Consider the following 21,283-nt stretch of genomic DNA (forward strand, 5'->3'; position numbering starts at 1 on the left):
GCACAAACAGTCATGACTCATCAACTGGATGGAGCTAAACTCCATTTTTCGAAGGTCAACATGCTCAAGTCCTAATGAGCTTTACCCTTGGTAGGGCTCCTATGCTCCCATTGTTGACCTGAATTCCAGTGATGCCCAGCACACCTGAGAATAATAGAGGATGGTTTCAGGGGATATATTTCATCCAGAGACACCAAGAGCTTCCAAGAGGGCAGTGGTGATGGGGAAACTGAGGCACAGAGGGTTCAGACCACCAGCCCACTGCCTCCAGCCAGAGCCTGCACCCCACCAGCCCCATCCCTGCAGCCTGGGTGGACACTGCCAGCCCCTGCTCTTGGGGGATCTCAGCTGTGAATCCGAGCGGTCCAGGACAGCCTTGGAGGAACAAAACAAGACAATCAATCACCCTTGCTTAATCCCGCCCCAGTCTGCATTGTGCAGAGCCTGAGGGACTCCACATCAAAGCAGGAGCAGCTGGCTGCCGGGGTGTCCCAAGCTGGCTGCCGGGTTGTCCCGGCCCCAGACGGGCAGCGCCCTGCCCACGGGCTGCCTGTCTGCACTGCCCACACGGGCTTGGCCTCTGCTCGCTGCCTGAGCCCCGCCAGCGAAGCCGGGATGCAGCGCTGCTCCCTGCTCCGAGCACGGAGAGAGATGCCCGAGGTCACGGCGGCTGCAGAGAGCACCAAAGGTGGGGGTGAATGGATGCGGGGACACCACTGGAGCATTCCCTCTGCAGAGGCCAGCAGGAGGTGGCAGTGCATATGGGGGAAGAGCCAGTCCCATCACCAAGCTTGTCCTGGAGCTGCGGGAAGCCTGCAGAGCAAAGCTTGCTCCCGCCGCGCAGCTCCCGCTATCCTCACAAGACCCTTTTCTTCGCAGTTCCTTCCATGCCACACGGCGGGCGCTTCCCCCGGGCTGCAGCCCCAGCGCTGCTGCAGACAGTACATTCATTTTTGGATGTCTTTTGCAGCTCCCCAGCGTTTCTCCCCATCCCAGGCACGCACGGCTGGGATGAGGCAATGTTCTCGGGGCTTCCCGGCTGGTGGGGAGTATTCCTTGATGAAACTGGCCCAACATATTGCCCGGTGGGGCTGGGGATGGGGAGGAGGTCCAGTTGTGGTGGGCTGGGCTGCACCATGGCGAACCAACAGCATTGACCATCTGGGATGGGGTGTCGAGGCAAAGGAGAGCACCTGGATATCCCTGAAGCGCTGTCGTGTGTGGGTGCAGCTGTGGAACAGCAATTTGGGTACAACCCTCCAGATATCCCCTGTTTTCCCTTTGGCAAAGGGTCAGGGTGGCTCTGCCCTGTGACCACAACATCGGACAGAGCAGGGAGGATATGTCTCTGGCAGCCTGCAGGACACACGTGCCCGTGGTGGGTAACAATTGACATTTTTTCCAGTTCATTAATTAAAATACAGAACAAAAGTCACTAAAGTGTGAGGCTGGGTGTTTACAGGGAAAATTCCTCTTCAGGTGCCAGGTTTATTAATAGAAGAGGGAAAAAACAAGGGGGAGAAGCAGGGCCACAGCTGGACAAGAAACATCTGGGAAGGGTATGCTTTTGTGGGGGTTTGTGGTGTTGGGTGTGTGTGTGGGATGGGGGTGTGAGGATGGGGGTGCAGGAAGCACCCGTGTCCGCCCACCATCAAACCCCTGGGATGCTGAGTGGCCATGTGGAAGCCATGCTGTGGGAGTTTCTGTGAGGCAGGAGGTTCCCAGCTCACCCTGTGGGACCCTGACAGGCCTGGTTCAGATCCTTTGAAGTTTTCCCAATTAACTGCCACAAACTGGTCAGGATCCAGGCTGATGAAGCAGGACATGCTGTCAGCATTGCCACCAGAGCTGGAGCTGCTGGGACACAAGAAAGACATCCTCAGCCAGGCTTCATGGTGTGAAGTTTGGGGCAGCAAAACCCCTCTGGCTCCTTCAAGCTGCCCCTAGGAGTGCAGGGACTCCCAGCAGTGTTGGGGGTGACAGAGCTGTGCCCCCCGACCCACATGCCACCCACCTCTGCCAAGTGCCTGCACACAGACTGGCATTTGCACTTCCATATGTGACACATTAGGATTTGTTTAGAAGCCCTTTATTGTCATATTTTGTTCTTTATTTCCTACAAATTCAATTTGCTGAGGGATATGTGCGGATTGTGAAATTATTTTGAGAATAGTTCCTCTGGGTTTTTTAATTTCCTTTGTATTAAATTTTTTACAGTGTTTAAAAGGCTATGAAAAATTTTATATTACTTTAAAAAAAAAAAAAAAAAAAAAGTGGAGGGCAAAATTCCAGGGAGGAAGGGAGAAGAGCCCAAGAAGGGGATGAGATGTGGTTTGGCACTGGAACCAGCCACTGCCACCTCTGTCATGGCAGGCGCCGGGGATGGTCTGCCACTGATGCCCTCCTCCTGCTCCCACTTCATCCTGCACGGAAAACCAGGCTGGGAGAGATGTGGCCACTGCCTCAAAAGGGGTGCTGGAGTGGGACCTGCCATTTGCTGAGGCCTGGATGATTGTGGTTTTTCCCACCACTCAGCCTTTCCCTTTCCTTTGCTCTCCATATGGGAGCAGGACACGGATGCTTTACACAAGGCTGTGGAGCTCCACTGAGCCCCTGCCTGCCTTTCCAACCCCTCACAGTCATTCGGTGCAGACATAAAAGCCCACAGCCACTCTGGGCAAGAAATTCTCGACGAGAAAATCTTTGAATTATTCCCAAGATGTGACTGTGGAAAGCTAGGCTGCCCCCCCGCCACTCCCTCATGAAGGGCTCCACAGCTTGGAGGCATTAGGGACCCCTTTCGCTGCCGGGACCATGGCCAGTTGGGAGCCACCCTCCCGCCCTCTGTCCCCTATGCTGGGTGTTTCCAGCTTCTTCAAATCACAGACACATTTTTCATCTCTTTATTTCTACCATTATCATTGTCATTGTTCCAGGCTGGTGCAAATTGGGAACTGGCCATGCACTGACACCACTGCTCCCTTTGCCCGCAGCCGCCTTTGTCCCCAGAACCAGCAGGAGGGCCCGTTCCAGGGATGGGGATGGTACTGCATCCTGCTGCCAGTCCCCCTGGGGCTTTTGCACCTTGGTCCATGTCCCTGCCTGGAACAGGACCCCTGGCATGCTGCATCCTGCCTCTCCCCAACATCATTTCCTCTTTGCAGCCTGCCTGAGGGGTGCTTGGAGGAGAATGCAGAGGCTTGTGAAGAGTCTGGTGAAGATCTGGCTGAGACCCCCCAGTGTTTTGAGAGGGCTTCTGGAGCCTCAGCAGCATTGAAGAGGGGGCTGGAGGCTTTGGAAATGATAGAATCATCCAATTCCAACTCTCTTGCCATGGTCAGGAACACCTTCCACTAGACCATTTTACCTGGCCTTGAACATGTCCAGGGACTGGAAACTCAAACCCAGCAGCTCCCCCAGCCTCAAGGGACCAGGGACAAGGACTCCCCTTTGCAGTGCCAGGGTGCCTGACCCTTATCACAGCTTTGCAGGGTGGTTGGTGCCTCTCAGCGCCAGGGGAGGGACATGGTGTGGAAAATAATTATGCAACAGGATTTATCCACTATTAACATGGAAATGGAAGAATTCAGTGAATGCGTAACTTCGATCGAGAGCAAGATGCCAGGGCTGCAGAGTTGTCCAGTGCAGTAGGATGTGCCAGACAACCAGCAGCACTGACCATCTGGGAAGAACAGCAGGATATTTGAATAAGCTGAGAACAGAACAGCCTTCCAGGGCTGTGGGGAATCCCTGCAGGGATGCAGGGAGGGAATGTATGGATGCAGGAATGTGGGGATTTGGAGGAGGCAGACATGCAGAGACCCAGAGATGAAGGGATCCACAGATTCAGGTTGTGGGGATGCAGGGATGCAAGTCCCCACCTGATGGCCCCTCTGCCCATCACATCCCTCTGCCTAACCCCAGGGTGCCGAGGCCTTCTCAGATCAGCCTCACTTCTGCTCCTCTGACCCCTCCAGAGAACTTGGCAAAATGATGGAGGAGGATTGCTGAGCAGATCCCAGCTTTTGATCTGTTCTAGGAAAAGAGAGGCCACACCAAGAACTCTCTGAAATTCCTTCCTGAAGCCTTGGCTGGGAGCCGCTGCCGCTTTGCTGAGACATTCAGACCCTGGCAGCACTGGGGCTTGAGCCTGGCCTGGCCACACCATCCTGCCTCTTCTCAGCACCCAGGTTTAGGGAGCTTGCAGCCTTGGCAAGGGCTCCCTGCTCCAGCCTGTGACCCTGTGCAGGTGTCTGGGTGTGGAGCCTCCCTTCCAGCCACCTCCTGGCTCCTCTTTGCCCCTAGAGTCACGAGGTGATGGCTTCTCCAGGCCACCGGCGTTGCTTTCCCTGCCACATGCTGGCAAATTCCTTTCACATGAACAGGAAATATGAATTCTCCTCTTCTCTTTGTTTTTTCAAGGAAAAAAAAAAATCTAATCAAGTGCTGTTTGTTTGTGGTCTTGGTGATCTCCAGTTGTTTGGTTGAGGCTCAATGAGATGCCATTGGGATGGCCAAGGACAGGGACACTCCAAAACTGCTGCAAGCCCAGATACTCCCAGCCCAGCCATTGTCAGCATAGCTGGGGCTCATCCCCATGTGAGGATAGAGGGACATCCCCATGGGTCCTCTGGAACTGGGAGCACTGGAGCCAGAACTGGTTTGGCTGATGGACCATTGCTGGCCCTGCTTCTGTCGGGCTGGCTGGGAGAGTGTGGGAGCACAGAGATTGTTGTGTGATCTTCCAGGAGGGCACAAATTAACAAACCAGCATTGTTAAACAGCTCAAAACATCAGTAGCCATTAATTATCCCCTTTTCCTAAGGGAGGAGGCATTTTGCACCTGGGGAGGCCATGCCACAACATCACTCTTTCATCACAGTAGGATGGGATTTTTTCCTCAATGCTAATGTCTGGAAGTAGCCCTGCTCCAGGCCCACAGTGGGAAAACACTGCTATGCCAGGACTCTGGAAATCCCCATCCATGCGAAGCACTGCTGTGAGCCTCACAGGACTGGGTATGGTTCCTGGGTATGGCTCAGCACATGAATATCTCTTCTCCTGCAAAGAACTGATGCGGGTTTACTCCCTGTCTCCAGGGGAACTCTGAGCAGCATCAGTTCCCTTGGGACTGGAATCACCCTTTGCAGCCCAGAGCACCCTTAGGCCAAGGCTGGGACCTCAGCAGGAGGGATCCTCTGCCTGCAGGAAGGTGCTGGAACTTCCCTGCTGCAATGGATGGCCGGGTTGGTTCTGTTGGGAGCCTCCCAGACAGCCAGGAAGAGTGGGGATGGATGGAAAGAGATGAGGGCATCAGGTTGTGATGTCTCTCCATGTTGTGGTTGCCTCAGAGCTGAGGCAGAGCTCTCCCTGTGGTGGGGAGCCATGAATCCCCTGAAACACCGTGGGAAGGAGAGGTGGCGGCTGAGAGCGCCTGGAGTGCGTGCGGGGTGCAGAGGAGGCTGGGGATATTTGGAAATGTTCTTTTTCTGCTTTCATAGTGCAGCACACATTTTTTACTTCATTTAATCATTTTTGCTTGAATTCCCAAGTGAAGAATTCTTTCCATGAGCCAGAGCCTGCTGCCACGGCTTTGTGCCCGGCCATGGCACTAGGGACCAGTTGGAGACCATGCCCTTGTATCCCTCCTCCAACTACAGCAGCAAGGGCACTCAGAAATGGGCATGAAAGAGGCTCAGGGCACCCAAATGGCATCCTCTGCATCACTGCTTCAGCTCCACTGTCCTGCTTCAACCCCCTTTTCTCCCCACTCCTGCAATTTCGTGCTTTTTTGGGGTGATGAACCTCCTCTGTGTGCTTCAAGCAGGAGCTGCCCACAACCCATTTTAAACAGCTCAGGCTTTGTCTTAATTCCAGCTCTTGAAAATTGAATTTGTTAGTGGCATAAACAGGATATAAACGACTGAAAAAAATTAAAAGGGGAACATTTTTCTCCACGTCTTTTCCTTCAACCTCTGAGGACCATATCTGCTGGCACCCCTGAGTGTTAGTCAAACTCCTGGTGGCAAACAGACCCTGGGGACCTGCTCTGTCCAGCATCCCAGGATACTCCTGATCCTGGATTTTTTAATACAAAGGTCACAATTTCTGCTCTTTTCCTTTTTTTCCCCCTGGTGTTCTCCAAACTAATGGTGGTTTATGGTGCTCTTTGACGTCAGCCACAAATGGGGCTGCCAGGTGGTAATAATTTTCCCAAATGTCGGCTAAATACAATTATCACTCCATTTTCACTTCAGAAATATTAAAGTTTGTGTTCCTCCTGTTATGAATTCTGAAAAAAAAGCCTTTATAAGTCACCGTGGCACACGGCTGCCGGCCCTGGGGTGCTGGCAGCCATGGCAGGGCTGGTGACTATAGTCCAGGCTGGCCCTTCTGTGCCACATCCCTGGATTGTTCTGGAGGGGAGGGATGGGAGGCAGTGCCCTCGAGACCCAGGGATAGAGCCAAGAGTTGGGATATCAGCAAGACTGAGGATGGATCCTGGGAGGGTGAGGAGGGATCCATGTCCCTATGGGAGACCCAAATTCCAGTTCCTGTGGACCATGAACTTAGATTGGGTGTTTCCCAACCCTGTGCCAGCACAGCAGGGTCCATCAAAGGACAAGCTCCTAGACAAGCTGCTTCCTCCTGGCTTGGTGTCCAAAGCATGAGCACATCCCTGCAGCTTTGGCCAGAGCAGGCAGGAGCTGAGGAGCCGCTGGCTTTTGTCACGGAATGATCACATCCTGCTGCCAAGAGAAGTCCATGAGGGTTGGGGTGCTGCAAAAGTCCAAGTTCAGCTGCAACCAGAGGACCCAGGGCAGTTCCCAGAGCTGAGACTCTGGAGTTGAATTATCAGCAAAATGGCTTAAAAGTAAACTTTGAGACAGAGACACCATTACAGCCTTTGGTGGCCAAGTTCCAGCTGAGTGATGCCAGCACTACATCAGGCTCTCAGCCCTGGCACAAACTGAGGTTCAGGTGCAGCCACACATCCCATGTTTTCCTTCCCTGAGGGCACACAAATGAGCACCCTGCTTGCTTTTCACTACCCAGGGTCAGCTTAGTCTCTCACCATATCCCCTGACTGGGAGCACATGCACTGGGAGCTGCAGCTGTGCCAGGGCATGGGCAGGGCAGATCATGGGCAGGGCTGGCCATGGGCAAAGGAGCCACGACTGCAGAAGCTGCTTCCACAGCCCTCCCTGGGCTCTGTGGCTGTGGGGGGGAATTTCCCCATCCCCAACCAGCAGCCTGCTCAAAGCCTTTGTCTTCTGCTGAATTCCAGTTGGTGAGAGTCATCCACCAGAGTCAGAGGATTTACCCTCCTGGGGAATGATGTGCAAGAGGGAACCATGTAGTCACATTAAAATTATTTGAAAAAGAATGGTACTTCTGAGTGCTGTCTCACGTGGAGCCAGGAACATCCATCTGACTGATGCTTCCATCTGTCTTTCTCAATAGTTTCCTTAAATAGTCCAAATATTAAAAAAAAATAAAAAATCTATTGGAATTTGGCATATATGGTTCTTAGGAGAATAGAAGAGGGCCAGATACTAAAATACCACTGCCTTGCTCCCTTCCAGTTACAAACACATGATTTTCATTGCAGGGAAGGCAGAGGCAGCCGATAGTCACATCTGGCACAGAGGAGGGTGCTCCATGGTCACTGATGCTTTGGCTTTGCTGGGAGAGCAGGCCGTGCCCAGGCTGAGCAGTCCTGCAGGGCCCAGTAGCAGCACCCAACTCATCTGGGGAATTCCAGCTCTCTACAGCAAAGGAATCTGCAGTCCAGCTGTTCCAAACTTCAGGCTCACTGTCCTGCACTACAAGTCCTATCTCCTTGCAACTTGCACTGCAACTCTCTATTTCCTTGAAGAATCCTTCCCTGAGCATTTTTCACACCATGTCTCAGTTCCTCGAAGACCTTGCCTGCTATTGCTCTTACTATCACCTCCTGCCAGCTCTTCCCAAGAACCTTGCACTGCCTGCAAATGGGGATTGGTTTATGGCCTGGCACAATGTTGGTGGTTCCTTGTGTTTGCTTGTTTCACCCATTCATCTCCGCTCAAGGAGCAATGCCAGATTTTCAGTGATGGAATTTCATGGGCTCATGTGAGATGGAGATTGATGGTGCTTCAAGGATAGCACTTGGTGCTAGTGCTTTCCCACAGGGATGCTGCGGCTGGGGGCAGAGTTGGGGCAGAGTTGGATAAAACCTTCAACATATTCATATTCATCTCCTCCTTTCAGTGAATGCTGAGGTCCCAGTCCAACGATCCACGCAGCAAGCGCATCCTCCATCCTCCCAAAGTCCTGCACATTCCCGGCTGCCCCAACACCACCTCCCCTTGGGAAATCCCAGCTCAGCCATACCCACCGGCGCAGGAGCCCGGCGTGGGGCCGCGCCCGTCGGCGCTGGCCGCGCTGAGCCCACCCCGCGCCAGCCGCCGGGTGTTCTCCCCGCTCTGACAGCTGGACGGAAATTGGAAGGCGAAGCTGACATGTGTCAACAATAACCAGCGAACAAGCGCCAGCGGCGGCGGCGGCTGTCCCCACCACCTCGAGGAGGCTGGCCACTCTTGGCTGAAATCACGGCACGTTGCAGCTGGAAGCAGGAGTATTGTTTCAATTATTTCCATTATATAAAGTCAGGCCATTTAATATATTCTGCCTCAAAGGGGCTCAACTAAAGAGATAAAATAAACACTGAAAATCTGCTTTGCTGACATGTACCAGGAATTCAGTTTCGACACCAAGCCTTCCCTCCCATCTCGCTGCTCATCTTCCCTTTCCTCCCAGCTCCCTCTCCTACTCTTGCTGCCCCTTGGCCTTCAGTGCCACTTGATGCCAATTCCCTCTTTGGGCTTTGCTCCTGTTTTGGCAGCTGGAGCACTTAAAGGCTGTGCAGCCACGCTGGCGTCCAGGACTGGAGCAAGCCAGAGGAGCCAAGAAGAGATATGGAGCTCCAGAGCTCGCTCTGGAATGAAGAATTTGATTTATGGCAAATCTTAAGCCTCTTGGGATGCCATAATCCCTGAGAACAGCAGGAATGGCGGGTGGCACAAACCCAGGAATGGCTGGAGTGTGGCATGAGGAGGAGGAGGAGAAGAAGGAAAAGGAGAAAGAAAAGGAGGAAGAGGAGGAGGAGGGGAGAATAAATGTGCCATGAGCATGCTGCGGGCTGCACTTGGCAATGTCAGCACTAAAATCAGCCACCTTCATGCCTTCCTTCTCATCTGGGAGAGCTGATGGCACCCCAGCACCGAGGGACCTCATGGCTCTGTGCTGGCATGGGAGGTGGTGAGTTGGGCTGCCAGGAGGCTGGAGTTGCTCACACCAGCTCTGACCAGACAGGAGCTGCTTCCCATTAACGCTTCCCACGGTATGAGCTTCCCCAGAGCACTCCTCCCTTGCAGGGCTGTGCTAGTCCAGGTATTCCCAACATGTTTGCATGTGAAGCACCAGCCACACCAGCAGTAAATCTGCTACTTGGCCTTTCCCAGCATATTTCGCTGCTCAGAGCTCTGCCTGTCCTGGAGCGGGGTCACGGGCAGTGCCACCGCCAGGGGTCCGGGTGGTGGAGGGAGCCGTGTCACGGGGGGCCAGCGAGGGCTGCGCTGCGGCGAGAGTCGGAGCTGGCATTTCATAAGAGCAGGGAAAGGACCTCTGCCGAACTGGCGCGAGAGCAGCTGTGACTTTCCATTCCTGTGGGAAGTGGGCTGCCACCGTCCAAGCATCTGGGCTTGTTATGATGGGAGAGGAATGCCAAGTATTTTTCTTCCTTATCCACTACCACCCGCTCAAACCCTGCCCTGATCAAACCCACATTCATCGCCTGGGATGCACTGGGGAAGATCCCTCCCAGCCCTTGTGGCTGCTGGGAGCTCACGGCACCTGTGGAGAAAACCCCGCCCTCATCCAGGAGCTCCCTCCGTCCCCCTGCCCCTTCCTGTCTCCTTCTGCTGCTAGCCAGCTCCAGACACTTAATTTTCACGTTACTACCTTTGCTGGGAGCATCTCTGCACCTGCATCCCTGTGCATCCTCAGTGGCTGCACCCTTGCTGACCTGTGGGCCCGGCGGGACCGCACTGTCCCCTCCAGAGCCCTGAGCATCCCGAAAACAGCCACTGGGCTGGTGCCACGGGCGTGTGCCCTGGGGCGCCTGCCGTGCCGGGAAGCAGGCGGTGCAGCTTTGGAAGGTCACCAAGATTTTTCCGAAGATGAAAGTGTGCTCAAGTGTCAAACAAACTTTCCAAATTATCTTTCTGGACACTTTCTCCCTTCTGCTTTGGAAGACGGAGGAGGAACATTTCATTCCCTCTGTGCTGGCGTGGAGCGGGGCTGCGTGAGGAGCCGGGAGCTGCCAGCGGCACCCGCGGCTCAACCTCGCTTCTTCCTCCTCGACATCATCCCTGAGTCACCGCGGGTGCTTCCCTGGCATCATCAGCTGGGCTTCCCCCTCCCCGCAGCCCCCCAAACCTCTCCCAGCACAACAGAGGGCTGCCAGGTGCCCAGTTAAGCAGCGAGCACCACCTCTCCTCCCACCGACAGCTGGATTTGGCATAAATAGACAAATTAAAGGAAACGCGTGGATTTCTCTATCTCAAGGATACCTGGCACACAGCAGCAGGGGCACGGAGACAGCGGCTATGCCACCCTCGGCAAATCCCCCGAGATCCCAAACAGCTGGAGATGGGCTGAGCAATGGCCACGTGGTGCCCCCAGGATCCAGCACTAACAAGTGCTGTCTAATTAACACATCCTCCAGTGACAGGTCACCCTGGCAAGGCTTGTGCCAATATCCGCTCACCCATGCCAGCAGCCGGTGAGCGTGACCAGGAGTGAGGTGTTTCCCTGGCCCTTGCCCAGTGTTTGCCTTCCAGGTCTAGACTAGGAAATTCCCTGTTGGCTCCAGGGCAGCTGGGCTGGCACCCAGCAGGACTTGGGGAAGCTCCTTGCCCTGTGGCACCCGCGTCTCATCCCGGTCACGGCAATCCACACCAATGCAGCTGCCTGCAGCCAGGATTTGGAGACACTCAGATATCCCCAGTGCCATTGTCATGTTCCTGTTTTTCTGTGCTGGGATGGCAGCAACATCCCCATGTCCACATGGGCCCCCCCAGCCCTTGCAAACTCCTGACGGTGATGCCATGCTGCAGGTCTGGTTGTTTATGGAAATTTCAGCTGAGCCAGATGCTGCAATTTGTGCATTTTATATGTAATTTTTCAATTTATTTCATAATTAGAAAAAAAAAAAACCCCGAAGTGATCCCAACCATTATTACTCCTGGTTTCCTCAGTTATTTCTCCTGCTTTCCTACAGTGAGGCCAAAGGGGTCTGAAATGGCTCCTTTGTTGTCTGATCATTAACCCTTGAGGAATGAAATGCAGCAGTGCCGGATGGGAGCAGTGGGGAGAGAGGCTCAGGGGGGGCTGAGGGAGAGAAGGGAAACAGGAGGGAGAAATTCGAGGGGTAGAGAGGGGATTAACCCAAATATACTGTCCCTGGGCATGGTTGGACACCCCAGGACACTGATGGACCCATCATCTGCAGTCCCGTGGGTGATCCACTCTGGGGCAATGAGTTTGCTGGTTCTCAGCAGCCCCCTGCCCATTCGTCCCTCCCAGGCAATGCAGACCCAGAGCATCCCAAGTGGAAAGGAGTCCTGCAGCTCGCTGGTGTGTGGGATGAGCAGGGGGGGATGATCTGCCCCAGGGTGCTCTGGAGGATCCTGTGTGCCCAGAGTTTCTCTGTGCCCCCTCTGGGGGGGCACGTGGTGATGACAGGAGTGAATGCGCTGTCACTGGGGCTGTCACTGGTGGCCGTCACTGGTGGCCAGTGGCCTTGCAGCCCTGGTTGGGAGGTCACCAGGCTGTTCCAGGGTACGGCTCCTGGCACAGGGCTGGCACTACGGCATGAGCACGTGGGGCTCCCGGGATAGGGACCTGCGCCTTTTGGTCACCTCGGGTACCTGGTGAGTGTGATGTCCCCATCCTGTCCTGCATCCCGCTTCAAGCACAGACCCTAGGGTGAGTTTTGGGGGGCACAGCGTGGGACAAGGGGTGTGGACAGCCGCATGGCAGCCCGGAACAGCTCCGTGAGCTCGTCTTGGCTTGGAACAGCTTGGCACAGCTCAGCTCGGCTCAGCTTCGCTCCCGCAGCTCGGAAGGAGGTGAGTTAAGAAGCGCTCGGAAAATCAGAGTCAGCTGCAATCCTGGGGACAGCCGGGGCAGACCCACAGCCGCCGCCGGAGCTGCCGGAGCCCCACCTCGGCTCCCGGCGACCGGGGGGCTCAGCCCTGCCCGGGGGGCTCAGCCCTGCCCGGGGGCTGCCGCTGGCCCCCAGCCCTGCAGGGATTAGGCTGAGCTGGGGGGGCTGAGCCGGGGGGGCCGGCGCAGGCAGCGTCACCCTCCTGGCTCCACCCCCCCAAAATCGCAGGGGGCTTCGCTGTGACCCCGGCGCTGGGATGGCAGCGGGACAGTCGGACCGCGGCGGGACGGCGGGACGGTTCCCAGCCGAGGTGGTGGCTGGAGTGCTCCGGGGGGATCCAGCCAGGGCGTTTGCCAGTCGCTTTGTTGCTGCTGGGGGATTTTTTATTTTTTATTTTTTTTTTTAGGATTATTATTATTTTGAAAGGGAGGGTGAGGAGAGGGGGCTGACACTGACTATAAAGGCAGAGCTCCCTGGAGCAGCCGGCACTTCCCCACCACCATGAGCACTCCCCGGGCCTGACAGCCGCAGCCTGCCCCCCTGTCGCCGGCTCAAGCTGCCCTCAAGTGTGGCTGTGTGTCCGAAGCTCGTGTTGGGATGCTGTGAGCCCGGAGCCGCTCGTCGCCCTCCCACCACCCCTCACCGGCTCTGGCAGGAGCCGAGCCCACCAGCCGCTTGGATGATTTGATTTCTTCCCTGTCCGACATCACTCCTGCCCAGATGCAGTGGATAATATTCATGTTGCTGTTATTCATCAGCTCCATGGAAATGCTCACGCAGAACCGGTGGAAGAAGCAAGGTACAGTGTGCGCAGTGGGCTTGTCCCGCTCGGGTCCTGCAGGGTGGCTCTGGGACACCAGGCTGCCTGTCCTGCCTGCACAGAGCTGGAAGGAGCTGGGAACCAGGCTGGAGGTGCCAGGAACTGGCAGAACCTCAACGTCTCTCCTTGAGCCCTTTTGGGGACCATCTGTGTTCCCCTCTGGTGTGGGGCTGGCTTGGCAGTGCGGGAAGATGCAGAGCACAGCCCCTTAGCATTGCCTGCCCAGGGCCAGCCCTGCCTTTAGGGCTAGCAGGACACAAGGGACACTGTCTGGCACTGGGATCAGCTCTGCAAACCCCAGCAGAGCCAGACACAGTGGGGATAGCACAAAATGGGCTGTTTTTCTCTGCATAACACACTAAATGCCTTAGGAGTAAAACCTCCAGGAAGGATGCTCAGAGCCATGGCAGGCACTGCTTGTGCTCTGCCCCATCTTTTCCCCAGGAAGAGGCACCAGCTGAGCCAATGCTCAGTGCCTTGGCAAGGGCAGGGTGTGCTGGGGTGTGCTGAGGCATGTGCCCCCTCCATCGGGCACTGGCTCATGTCCCTCACGGGGCAGTGCCAGGCAGTGCCAGCTGGCTGTGTGGAGTGGATCCAGGGCTGGTTCTCAGCTCTGTGCCAGGAATGCCTTGGTCTTGGGGCCAATATGTGCCAGGGTAAGAACTGGACCTCCCAGGACCAGGCTGGAGCTCGGAGAGCTTCCCTTGAAGTTGTTCCATGTTAAAGGCATGCGGAGGCAGTAGGTGTATGTGATGATGTGGGTGGCCAGGCTGGTGGCCAAAACACCCCTGATAGAAAACAGCCAAGCACCAAGAGGGGCTTCAGATACCAGTGCTTGATGCTGGGTAGTATAATTCTCCAAAGGCCTCAGGTCTTGGCAGCTGGGGTTCTGGTCATGGCTTCACACCCTGGACATGTTATATGCCTAGGATAACCCACACAGAAAAGCTAGCACAGGGCCCAGGAGCCACAAAAGATGCTGCAGCACCCCACAGCCTCCCTACTGCCACTAGGAGCTCTGGTCTGGGCAGTCCAGTGCCCCAGGGACTCATGGTTCCCACCAGGACTGGGCATAGGGTGGACAGAGATGGGGGTGTCACACTCATGTCCAGCACAGCTCAACTACCCACTATGCCCCATGCCCAGTGCCCATCCCAGCTCAGTCCTGCACTCTGCCATCACCACTGGAGAGTAAGAGATGAACCCACCAATTGTCCCTAATCCCCAAGCCCATGGTTTCAAAGTGAGCCACATTCTGTTGTTCTCTGTGGTGGCTCACAGTGTCACTCCCAGTGGCACAGATACATGTCCCGTGCCAGCAGCACTGTGGAGTTGAGGAGGACGACCCCACTTCTTCCAGCTTCATAGCATGGGATTATTTCCAAAACCAGTGAGAGGAAGGAGGCCCTGGAGCCCATCCAGGGCTCCCCATCTTCTTTGCCCTGGCTGGAGGTGGAAGGAGAGCAGCAAAAAAACCCGTAAATATCAAAAAGAATTAGGGAAGGGAAAGAGGCTTGTAAATCCATGGGTCTCAAGGGAAGCGACTCCAGCTGCAGCCAGGAACACAAATGTTGTCAGCCTTTGGTAAATATGTAACGGAGACCATAACAACTTAATGGGTCCAAGGTGCTTCGTTAGCGCTCCCAGCAGACGCAGCTCTAATGAAGGCTCCTGGCAGTGCTGCCATCCCCAGACAGTGTGCCCAGGAGAAGGGACTGGGATGGGCCAGCTTGGGGACAACTGCAAGGCACCACAGCACCATGGAGTGGCTTGTGCCAGCGCACAGAGCTGAGAGGCATCACCCACCATCATGGTCTACAGAATCCTCTGCCAGCATCCTCCTGGCTTCCCCAGCATTTCTGGCCCAGCCCCACAGCTGTGGGACCCTTCTGATGCAGCTTTTGGGGTCAGAGGGACCAGTGCCAGGCACTGCTCCCAAAGCTGAGTGTGTCTATGCTGGGCAGCACCCAGCAGGTGGCTCGGGCTTGTAGCAACCTTGTCTAGGGGAAGGCATCCCTACCCATGGCCAGGGGTTTGAGATGATCTTGAAGGTCTCTTTCAACCCAAACCATTCTGTGATTTAATGGTTCTATAGAGCCCAGATCCTAAGTGTGCTGTAATGGGGCTTCTGGCATTGTCACTGCTACTCAGGCTGTGGTGCCAGAGCCAAGTAAACAGTTCCCAACACAGGGGCATGGTGATGGCATTGGACGCCTGCATGCAGGAGTTCCATGGCAGCTTTTGTGATACCCCAACAGCCTGGGTTGCAAAAACACGCAGAGCATGTGTATCCCCCAGAACTCAATGCTTCCCAGCTCGCAAAGTGCCCCTGTGCCAGGAGCATCCCTCCAGGCTGCTTTTCTGTGGGCTTGGAGAGCAGGAGCAATTGCCTGGTGGATGTTGGCACCTTGTCCTTGTCTCTGGGAACAGAGGTCACCCACCTCGGGGTCAGTCACCCTCCAACAGGCTGGGAGTACAGCACAGGCAGCCAGGGAGGCAGCAAACAGGCAGCTCCTTTTCTCAGCTCCTCTTGAGTGCATCCAAAATGCCCTTTGTCCTCTGACACTTCACAGATATCGACTGATTAATCCAGGTCAGATCGTATTTCTACCCACTGACCCAGTGGCTGTCCCACTTCTCACGGGATGGGCAAGGCTGGCTTGGAATGTGGCTCAGGCTGTCACCCATGGGCAGTGCTGGGCATGGGGCAAACCCTCAGCCTGGATCTTGCAGTGATGAAGGACTGGTGGCTCCGTGTGTCCCTTTGCTGCCAGCATGGACAGAGGTGGGGATCTGAGAAGCAGAGAGAGGTGGGGTGGCATTTTCAGGGAGACAGTGTTGTCACCCTTGTGTGTCAGAGAGAGGCTGCCACGGGGCTGGGATCCACCTCGGCACCTGTGCCACAGCCCCTCTCCTCTCCTCCATTTGTCCCCGCAGCGAGTGCCGGCCTGCTGGAAAACTGCACGGGCTGCGTGCTGTGCTCTGAGGACAACGGCTGCATCACCTGCCACCACCGGCTCTTCCTGCTTATCTGGAGGGACGGCATCCGCCAGTACGGGATGTGCGTCCACACTTGTCCCCCAGGCTACTTTGGTGTGCGGGGTCTGGAGGTCAACAGATGCACAAGTACGTCCCGCGCCAGCCGGGGTCCCCCTGCTCCTTCCAGTGCTCCCTGCTCCCCTCGGCGTCTTGCGGGTCCCAGTGCTGCGGGAAGGGCGATGGCTTCATTTCCCACAGCATCCCTGCTGGCGCTGGATCCAGGGACGGCCGGGCTGGGGGGGCTTCGTCCGCTTTTCCCTTGCCCAGAGCTGCAGCCGGGACCCCGCAGGTTTTGGGCCGCCGGTAGGTGCCGGGGGTGGCTCGGCTGACCCGCCGTCCCTCCCGGCAGAGTGCAGGTCGCCCAGCTGCGAGAGCTGCTTCAGCAGAGACTTCTGCATGAAGTGCAAGGACAAGTTTTACTTGTACAAGGGCCAGTGTTTTCGGCAGTGTCCCCCCGGCACTGCGGCGCAGCCCGGCACCCGCGAGTGCCAAGGTAAGCAGCACCCGCACCCCGTGTCCGCCGTCCCTGGGGACGCGCCTGGCGCCGAGGGGTCACAAATCCGTTCTGTCCCCGTCCCTGCAGAGACGTGCGAGCCGGGGCCGTGGAGCGAGTGGAGCGCCTGTACCCACGAGAGCCGGACCTGCGGCTGCAAGTGGGGAGTGGAGACGCGGGTGCGGGAGGTGCCGGAGGCTGCCCAGGAGGAGGGGACTGCCTGCCCCGCGCTGCTGGAAACCAGGAGGTGCCGCATGAAGAAGCACTGCCCGGGAGGTGAGCACCGCGCCGCCGGGGCTGGGGACAGCTTCGCGTCCCTCCAAAGAGAGCCCGAGGGGCGCTGCAGGAGGATGGTGGCAGCAGGGGTCTGGCGGTGGCCCGCGAGCCATGCTGTCATCTCCCAAGCATTTTGAAATTTTGGGTAAAGCCGTCATCTCAGGCACATGTGCTAAGCAGCCCTAGGGCTGGCTGCTCCCACCTGGCAGCCCCTGAGACTGGCTGGGATGAGCCAGTATCCCCTTCTATACTGGGCTGGGCTGGGCTGGGCACTGGCACAAACCGCCGTGGTGGGATGAGGCTGACGAGCTCCAGCTCCCATCCTGCCACGACGTGAAGGGAGGCTTTCTGTACTGCAGCTGTGGGTAGGGAGGATTGAGACACTCATGGGAGGTTCCTGCAAAAACCTCTGAGCTTCCCAAAAGCTGGAACGCTCATGGAGCAGGAGGGCATCACCCAGGGGATTTCTGATGGCCAAAGTTTTGGGAGACACCCCAGGGCACAGTCCCCCTCCATGGCTTATCTGGACAGATGTTTGCTCATGCTCCTGCACTTCCCCCCACCTCATTCCCAAGCTGGGGTCTCCTTGCTTAAGGCTCCCCACCTTTCACACACCAGAGCCACTGCAGGCTCTGTCCAGGCGCTGCGTGCACGGGTGCAGGGCTGGCGAGGGGAACCAGGACATGGCTGATGTCATTTTTGGATGCAGGCGTCTGGACTGAAGCTACCCTAATAAATCTCCACTTAATAACTGGCAGAAAGGGGGATGCATGAGATACCGATCTGTAGTGCCTGGCAGCAGATCTGAGCCACCGCGGGTTGCGGTTCGGAGCTGCGGGATCACTCTGTGGGATGGGCTGGCCGGCACCGCCAGCGTGGCGGGGGTCAGAGAGGACAGGACTGCGAGGGTGGAGAGAAAAAGGATGAGGAAGGGGGGCAACAGCAGAGGACGTGCGTGCTGGGCGAGGGCCACGGAGCCAGGAGAGAGGCTACATCCCAGCACCATCAATCATAAGTAATATTTTCCTGCTGACAGTGCAGAGGAGCTGATTCCCTTCCCCACCCAGGTCTCAGCTCATGTCTTTGGGGTGCCAGGTGGCATCGATTTTGAGGATGTTCCCCTCCCTGCTGGTGTGTGGCAGCTCCAGACCCGCAGAGCTGGTGACAGTTTGATTCAAGAAATTTAGTGTGGGAGGACAGGCTGCTCCAGAGCACTGTGTCCTGGAGCACCATGCCCATGCCCTGCCCTGCCTGGCACACAGCAGGGTCCCACTGGCAGGACTGCTGTGCCTGTGTTCCAGGGGCACCTCATCTTTTTAGGTTACTGGGAAGGCACTGGCAACCCAGAAAAGTGCTTGGCCTCCTGCCTCTGCTGGAAGCCCTGGGGCTACGGTGATGGGCTCAGGGACTGGCAGGACTCTACTCTTGAGGCTGCTGTCTGGAATCAGATTCAGAGACAGGCCTGTCCCCTGTCCAGCAGAAGGAATCCCATGAGTACCCCCAAGCAGCCCTCTGAGGAGAGAGCAGCCCCTCCATATCTCCCTCTCCTGGGCAGGCAGTTCAGAGTCCCTGCCACGGCAGAGCGTGCATCTGCCCTCACTCCCAGGCTCCTGCCCGCCTGGCCAAGTGCTGGGTTATGGGATCCAGATGCTGGAGGAGGACGAGGAGTTCACTTGATGCATCCGAGACACCCCCAGCCCAGGCGAGCCAGGGCAGGCAGCTGAACCCGACCGTGTGATGAGAGATTTGTGCCACCACTTCTGAGCCATCCAGGCGGCTGGAAGGGAAAAGCTGCAGCACTTGGCCATGGCACAAACCCCTCGCTCTGCTGTAAATCTGCCTTGGGTGTCTGTCCCGCTCTCCAGACGCTTGGCGTGCGTGCCGTGCCCTCTCCTTTGTGGGTGGCAACTGTCTGGAGATCAGAGCCAAGAAACAAGGTTTCAGAGCCAGGCAGGACAAGAACTGGAGCCCTCAGAAGGAACTGGGGACAGCAGTGCTGGCACACGCAGCACCAGAGACAGTCATGGTCCCTTGTGCCCCTTGCACCGCTGAACCCCCCACTGAACGTGTGACTCTAATTGGAGTGTGGGTGCAGGGGGTAAAGGACCAACAAAGCTGCCCAGTTTTTGGGGCAGCCATTCTGATCTGTAGCATGGACTCTCCCTCCCACTGGAGCCCATGGTACAGCAAGGTTTATCCTGAATCCCTTTTTCTTTGATATCCCAGCACCAACACCTCGGCCAGCTGGAGGGTGTGAGAAAAGAATTGGGTCCCAGCAGCGTCACCCTGGAAAGCTGGCTGTGGTTTGACCTGGGATGCATCCAGGCTCCACCAGCACGTTGGTTGTGGGAACCATCCACACGTGGAGAGCATCCATAGGGACAGAGAATTAGCACCTATGCAAGGATGCTCCCAAAGCCTCCTTGCTTCCCACCATGCCTAAATCGTCCCAGGGCTTTCTGGGTCCCATGGTGGTGGCCAGGTTCCCACATCATGGCAGAGCAGAGCACGGCTGTGCCATGGCTTTGGGGTGTTGGTGCAACCACTGCTCCTCTCCAACACTCACAGTCCTTGCTTAGAGAGAAGCTGGGTTTTCTCTTCTGCTTCTGTTGAGCTGCCCCACCTCATTCCAAGGGATTTTGGGGTACCAGGACAGAGAGTCCAGCCATGTGGGTACAACACGCCAGTGTCCCTCTGCCCATGCCATCATCACACCCCCCACACACCCACATTGCTGTTTCATGACCAGACAAGGGCTCTGGGGTCCCCAAAATCAGAAACTGGGTCCACCCCGAGGGAGGATATGGGATCGGCATCCCATGGATGGGGCTCAGGTCAGATCGTGTTGCCTGGCCAATGAGAGAGCTCTCTTTTTCTCCTCCTTTTTCTGTTGCAGAGAAAACCGAACCCAAAAATAAAGGCAAAAAGCGACAGAAGAAGCCGAAGACAGAAAGGCACACGAGCACCTAGCAGGCACCAGCATGCCAACTGGGGTGTCATGGGAGGAGCTCCCAGCCAGCTCCTGCCACGGTGCTCCAGTCACATCAGCCCTGGTTTTCCATCCACAAAAAAAAAAAAAAAGGAAAAAAAAACTGCACAATTTTCTCTGCCCCCCCCATCCCCCTTTTCTTTCGAGACAATTTATGGTCTGTAAAACATTTCCTTTTCAGAAAATCTAATTTGCAATATCCAAAGCAAAGCCCTAGGGCTTGGGGAGGGGGTGGCTCTTTTATTCTTCTGGTCTTCCCTCTCTCCTAGCCTGCTCCATCCTTCCCTTCCTCCAGATGGGTGGGATAGGGTTAGACCAAGGTTGGACCCTGCTAATGAAGCTGATGCCTGCCTGGATAGTGTTCCCCAGGGCTGGGAGATGCCCTGGCTCCACAAGGTCCGATTTTATGGGACAGCTGGGGGGCACAGTGCTGCTCCAGGTGCTGGGTAGTGTCGCCAATCCTCAGCCACAGGCATGGGAAGCAGCAGAACTCCCGGGGTTGGGACCCCAGTGGGGACTGTGCCATCGCTCAAAACAGTCCAGCCTGGTGCTCAGCATCCCCACCAGCACAACCAAGGGCCAAATCCTGCTCTCCTGAGTCTTGGAGAGCAGCTGGACCTCCAGACTGACAACCCTTCTGGGACCATGCCAGCCCAGCACCAGCACCCTCATGGGCCAAATCCTGCTGCTCTCAGGCTCACAGAGAGGGTCAGAGAGCTTCTCTCCCAGCTGGATGTGGGCACAGGAATTTGGGGTGACCGCAGTGTATTCGGTCTAGGACTGGGACACGCACAGTGCAAGTGCAAGCCCAGGCAGGGTGTGCTGCTGCATGTCCAAACTGGGATGTGTTGGAAACAGCGCTGCAACCCCCTCCCAGCCATCACCAGGGCTTGCTGAGTTCCCTCCCAGCCATCACCAGGGGTTGCTGAGTTCCCTCCCAGCCATCACCGGGGGGTGCTGAGCCCAGGCCTGCCAGTCTGTCCCTCCCTGCCACGCTCTGTGTGTGTCCTCCGGCACAGAGAGCTCTATCGGTATATACACCATGTGTCTGCTTAAATCCCTGCCCAGAGGCAGGCAGCTCTGCATTTGGGGTTTGCCGGTGTCCGGACTCCCCGTCCCTGTCCCGATCGTGAGCAGGGGGAGGCCGGGGCTGGCCGCGGGGTGTCGAGGCTGCGGGGGCTGCACAGATCCTTCAGGACGGGAGCGCTGGGTGTCAGCATCGAGCCAGCCCCAGAGCCGGCACAAAGCTGCCAGAACGGCTCCTCCGATCGCTTCATGACAAATAAACGGATTAAACCCCCGGCATCGCTGCTGCCTCCCTGTTTTCCCCATTCCCACGAGTTGCAGCCGGAGGGGGTCTGGGATGCTGGCCACGGCCACGGTGCAATCCCGCATTCCCCAGCTCTGTAATTTGGGGGGACACTCTGCCCTGCCCCTCCCCTCCAGCACTGG

The 21,283-nt window shown here is 56.6% G+C and overlaps 1 protein-coding gene and 1 long non-coding RNA gene across 3 annotated transcripts; both read left to right on the forward strand.

Annotated features, from left to right (window-relative positions):
• Positions 1–494: 494 nt before the first annotated feature.
• On the forward strand, positions 495–11,284 carry LOC130261291 (uncharacterized). The gene is made up of 2 exons (XR_008841965.1): positions 495–688; positions 8,254–11,284. It is a non-coding gene; the product is annotated as an uncharacterized LOC130261291 (long non-coding RNA).
• A 574-nt stretch (positions 11,285–11,858) lies between these two features.
• On the forward strand, positions 11,859–21,135 carry RSPO4 (R-spondin 4). Of its 2 annotated transcripts, XM_056507358.1 has the most exons (6): positions 11,859–12,176; positions 12,621–13,013; positions 15,972–16,160; positions 16,423–16,566; positions 16,657–16,842; positions 19,739–21,127. In XM_056507358.1, the coding sequence occupies exons 2-6, from the start codon at positions 12,935–12,937 to the stop codon at positions 19,810–19,812; spliced, it is 672 nt and encodes a 223-aa protein (XP_056363333.1). In that variant the 5' UTR covers positions 11,859–12,176; positions 12,621–12,934; the 3' UTR covers positions 19,813–21,127. The 2 variants fall into 2 exon arrangements, with proteins under 2 accessions (XP_056363333.1, XP_056363331.1); XM_056507356.1 differs by having other exon boundaries at positions 11,859–13,013; positions 19,739–21,135.
• Positions 21,136–21,283: the final 148 nt, after the last annotated feature.

This window comes from Oenanthe melanoleuca, chromosome 20 (assembly GCF_029582105.1).
Source record: "Oenanthe melanoleuca isolate GR-GAL-2019-014 chromosome 20, OMel1.0, whole genome shotgun sequence".
NCBI classification, from domain to species: domain Eukaryota; kingdom Metazoa; phylum Chordata; class Aves; order Passeriformes; family Muscicapidae; genus Oenanthe; species Oenanthe melanoleuca.

Coding starts and splice junctions, on each gene's coding strand:
- RSPO4 (XM_056507356.1), top strand. CDS start 12,935: ATGCAGTGGATAATATTCATGTTGCTGTTATTCATCAGCTCCATGGAA. Junction 16,161..16,422: donor GGAGGTCAACAGATGCACAA/GTACGTCCCGCG, acceptor CCCTCCCGGCAG/AGTGCAGGTCGCCCAGCTGC. Junction 16,843..19,738: donor GAAGAAGCACTGCCCGGGAG/GTGAGCACCGCG, acceptor TTTCTGTTGCAG/AGAAAACCGAACCCAAAAAT.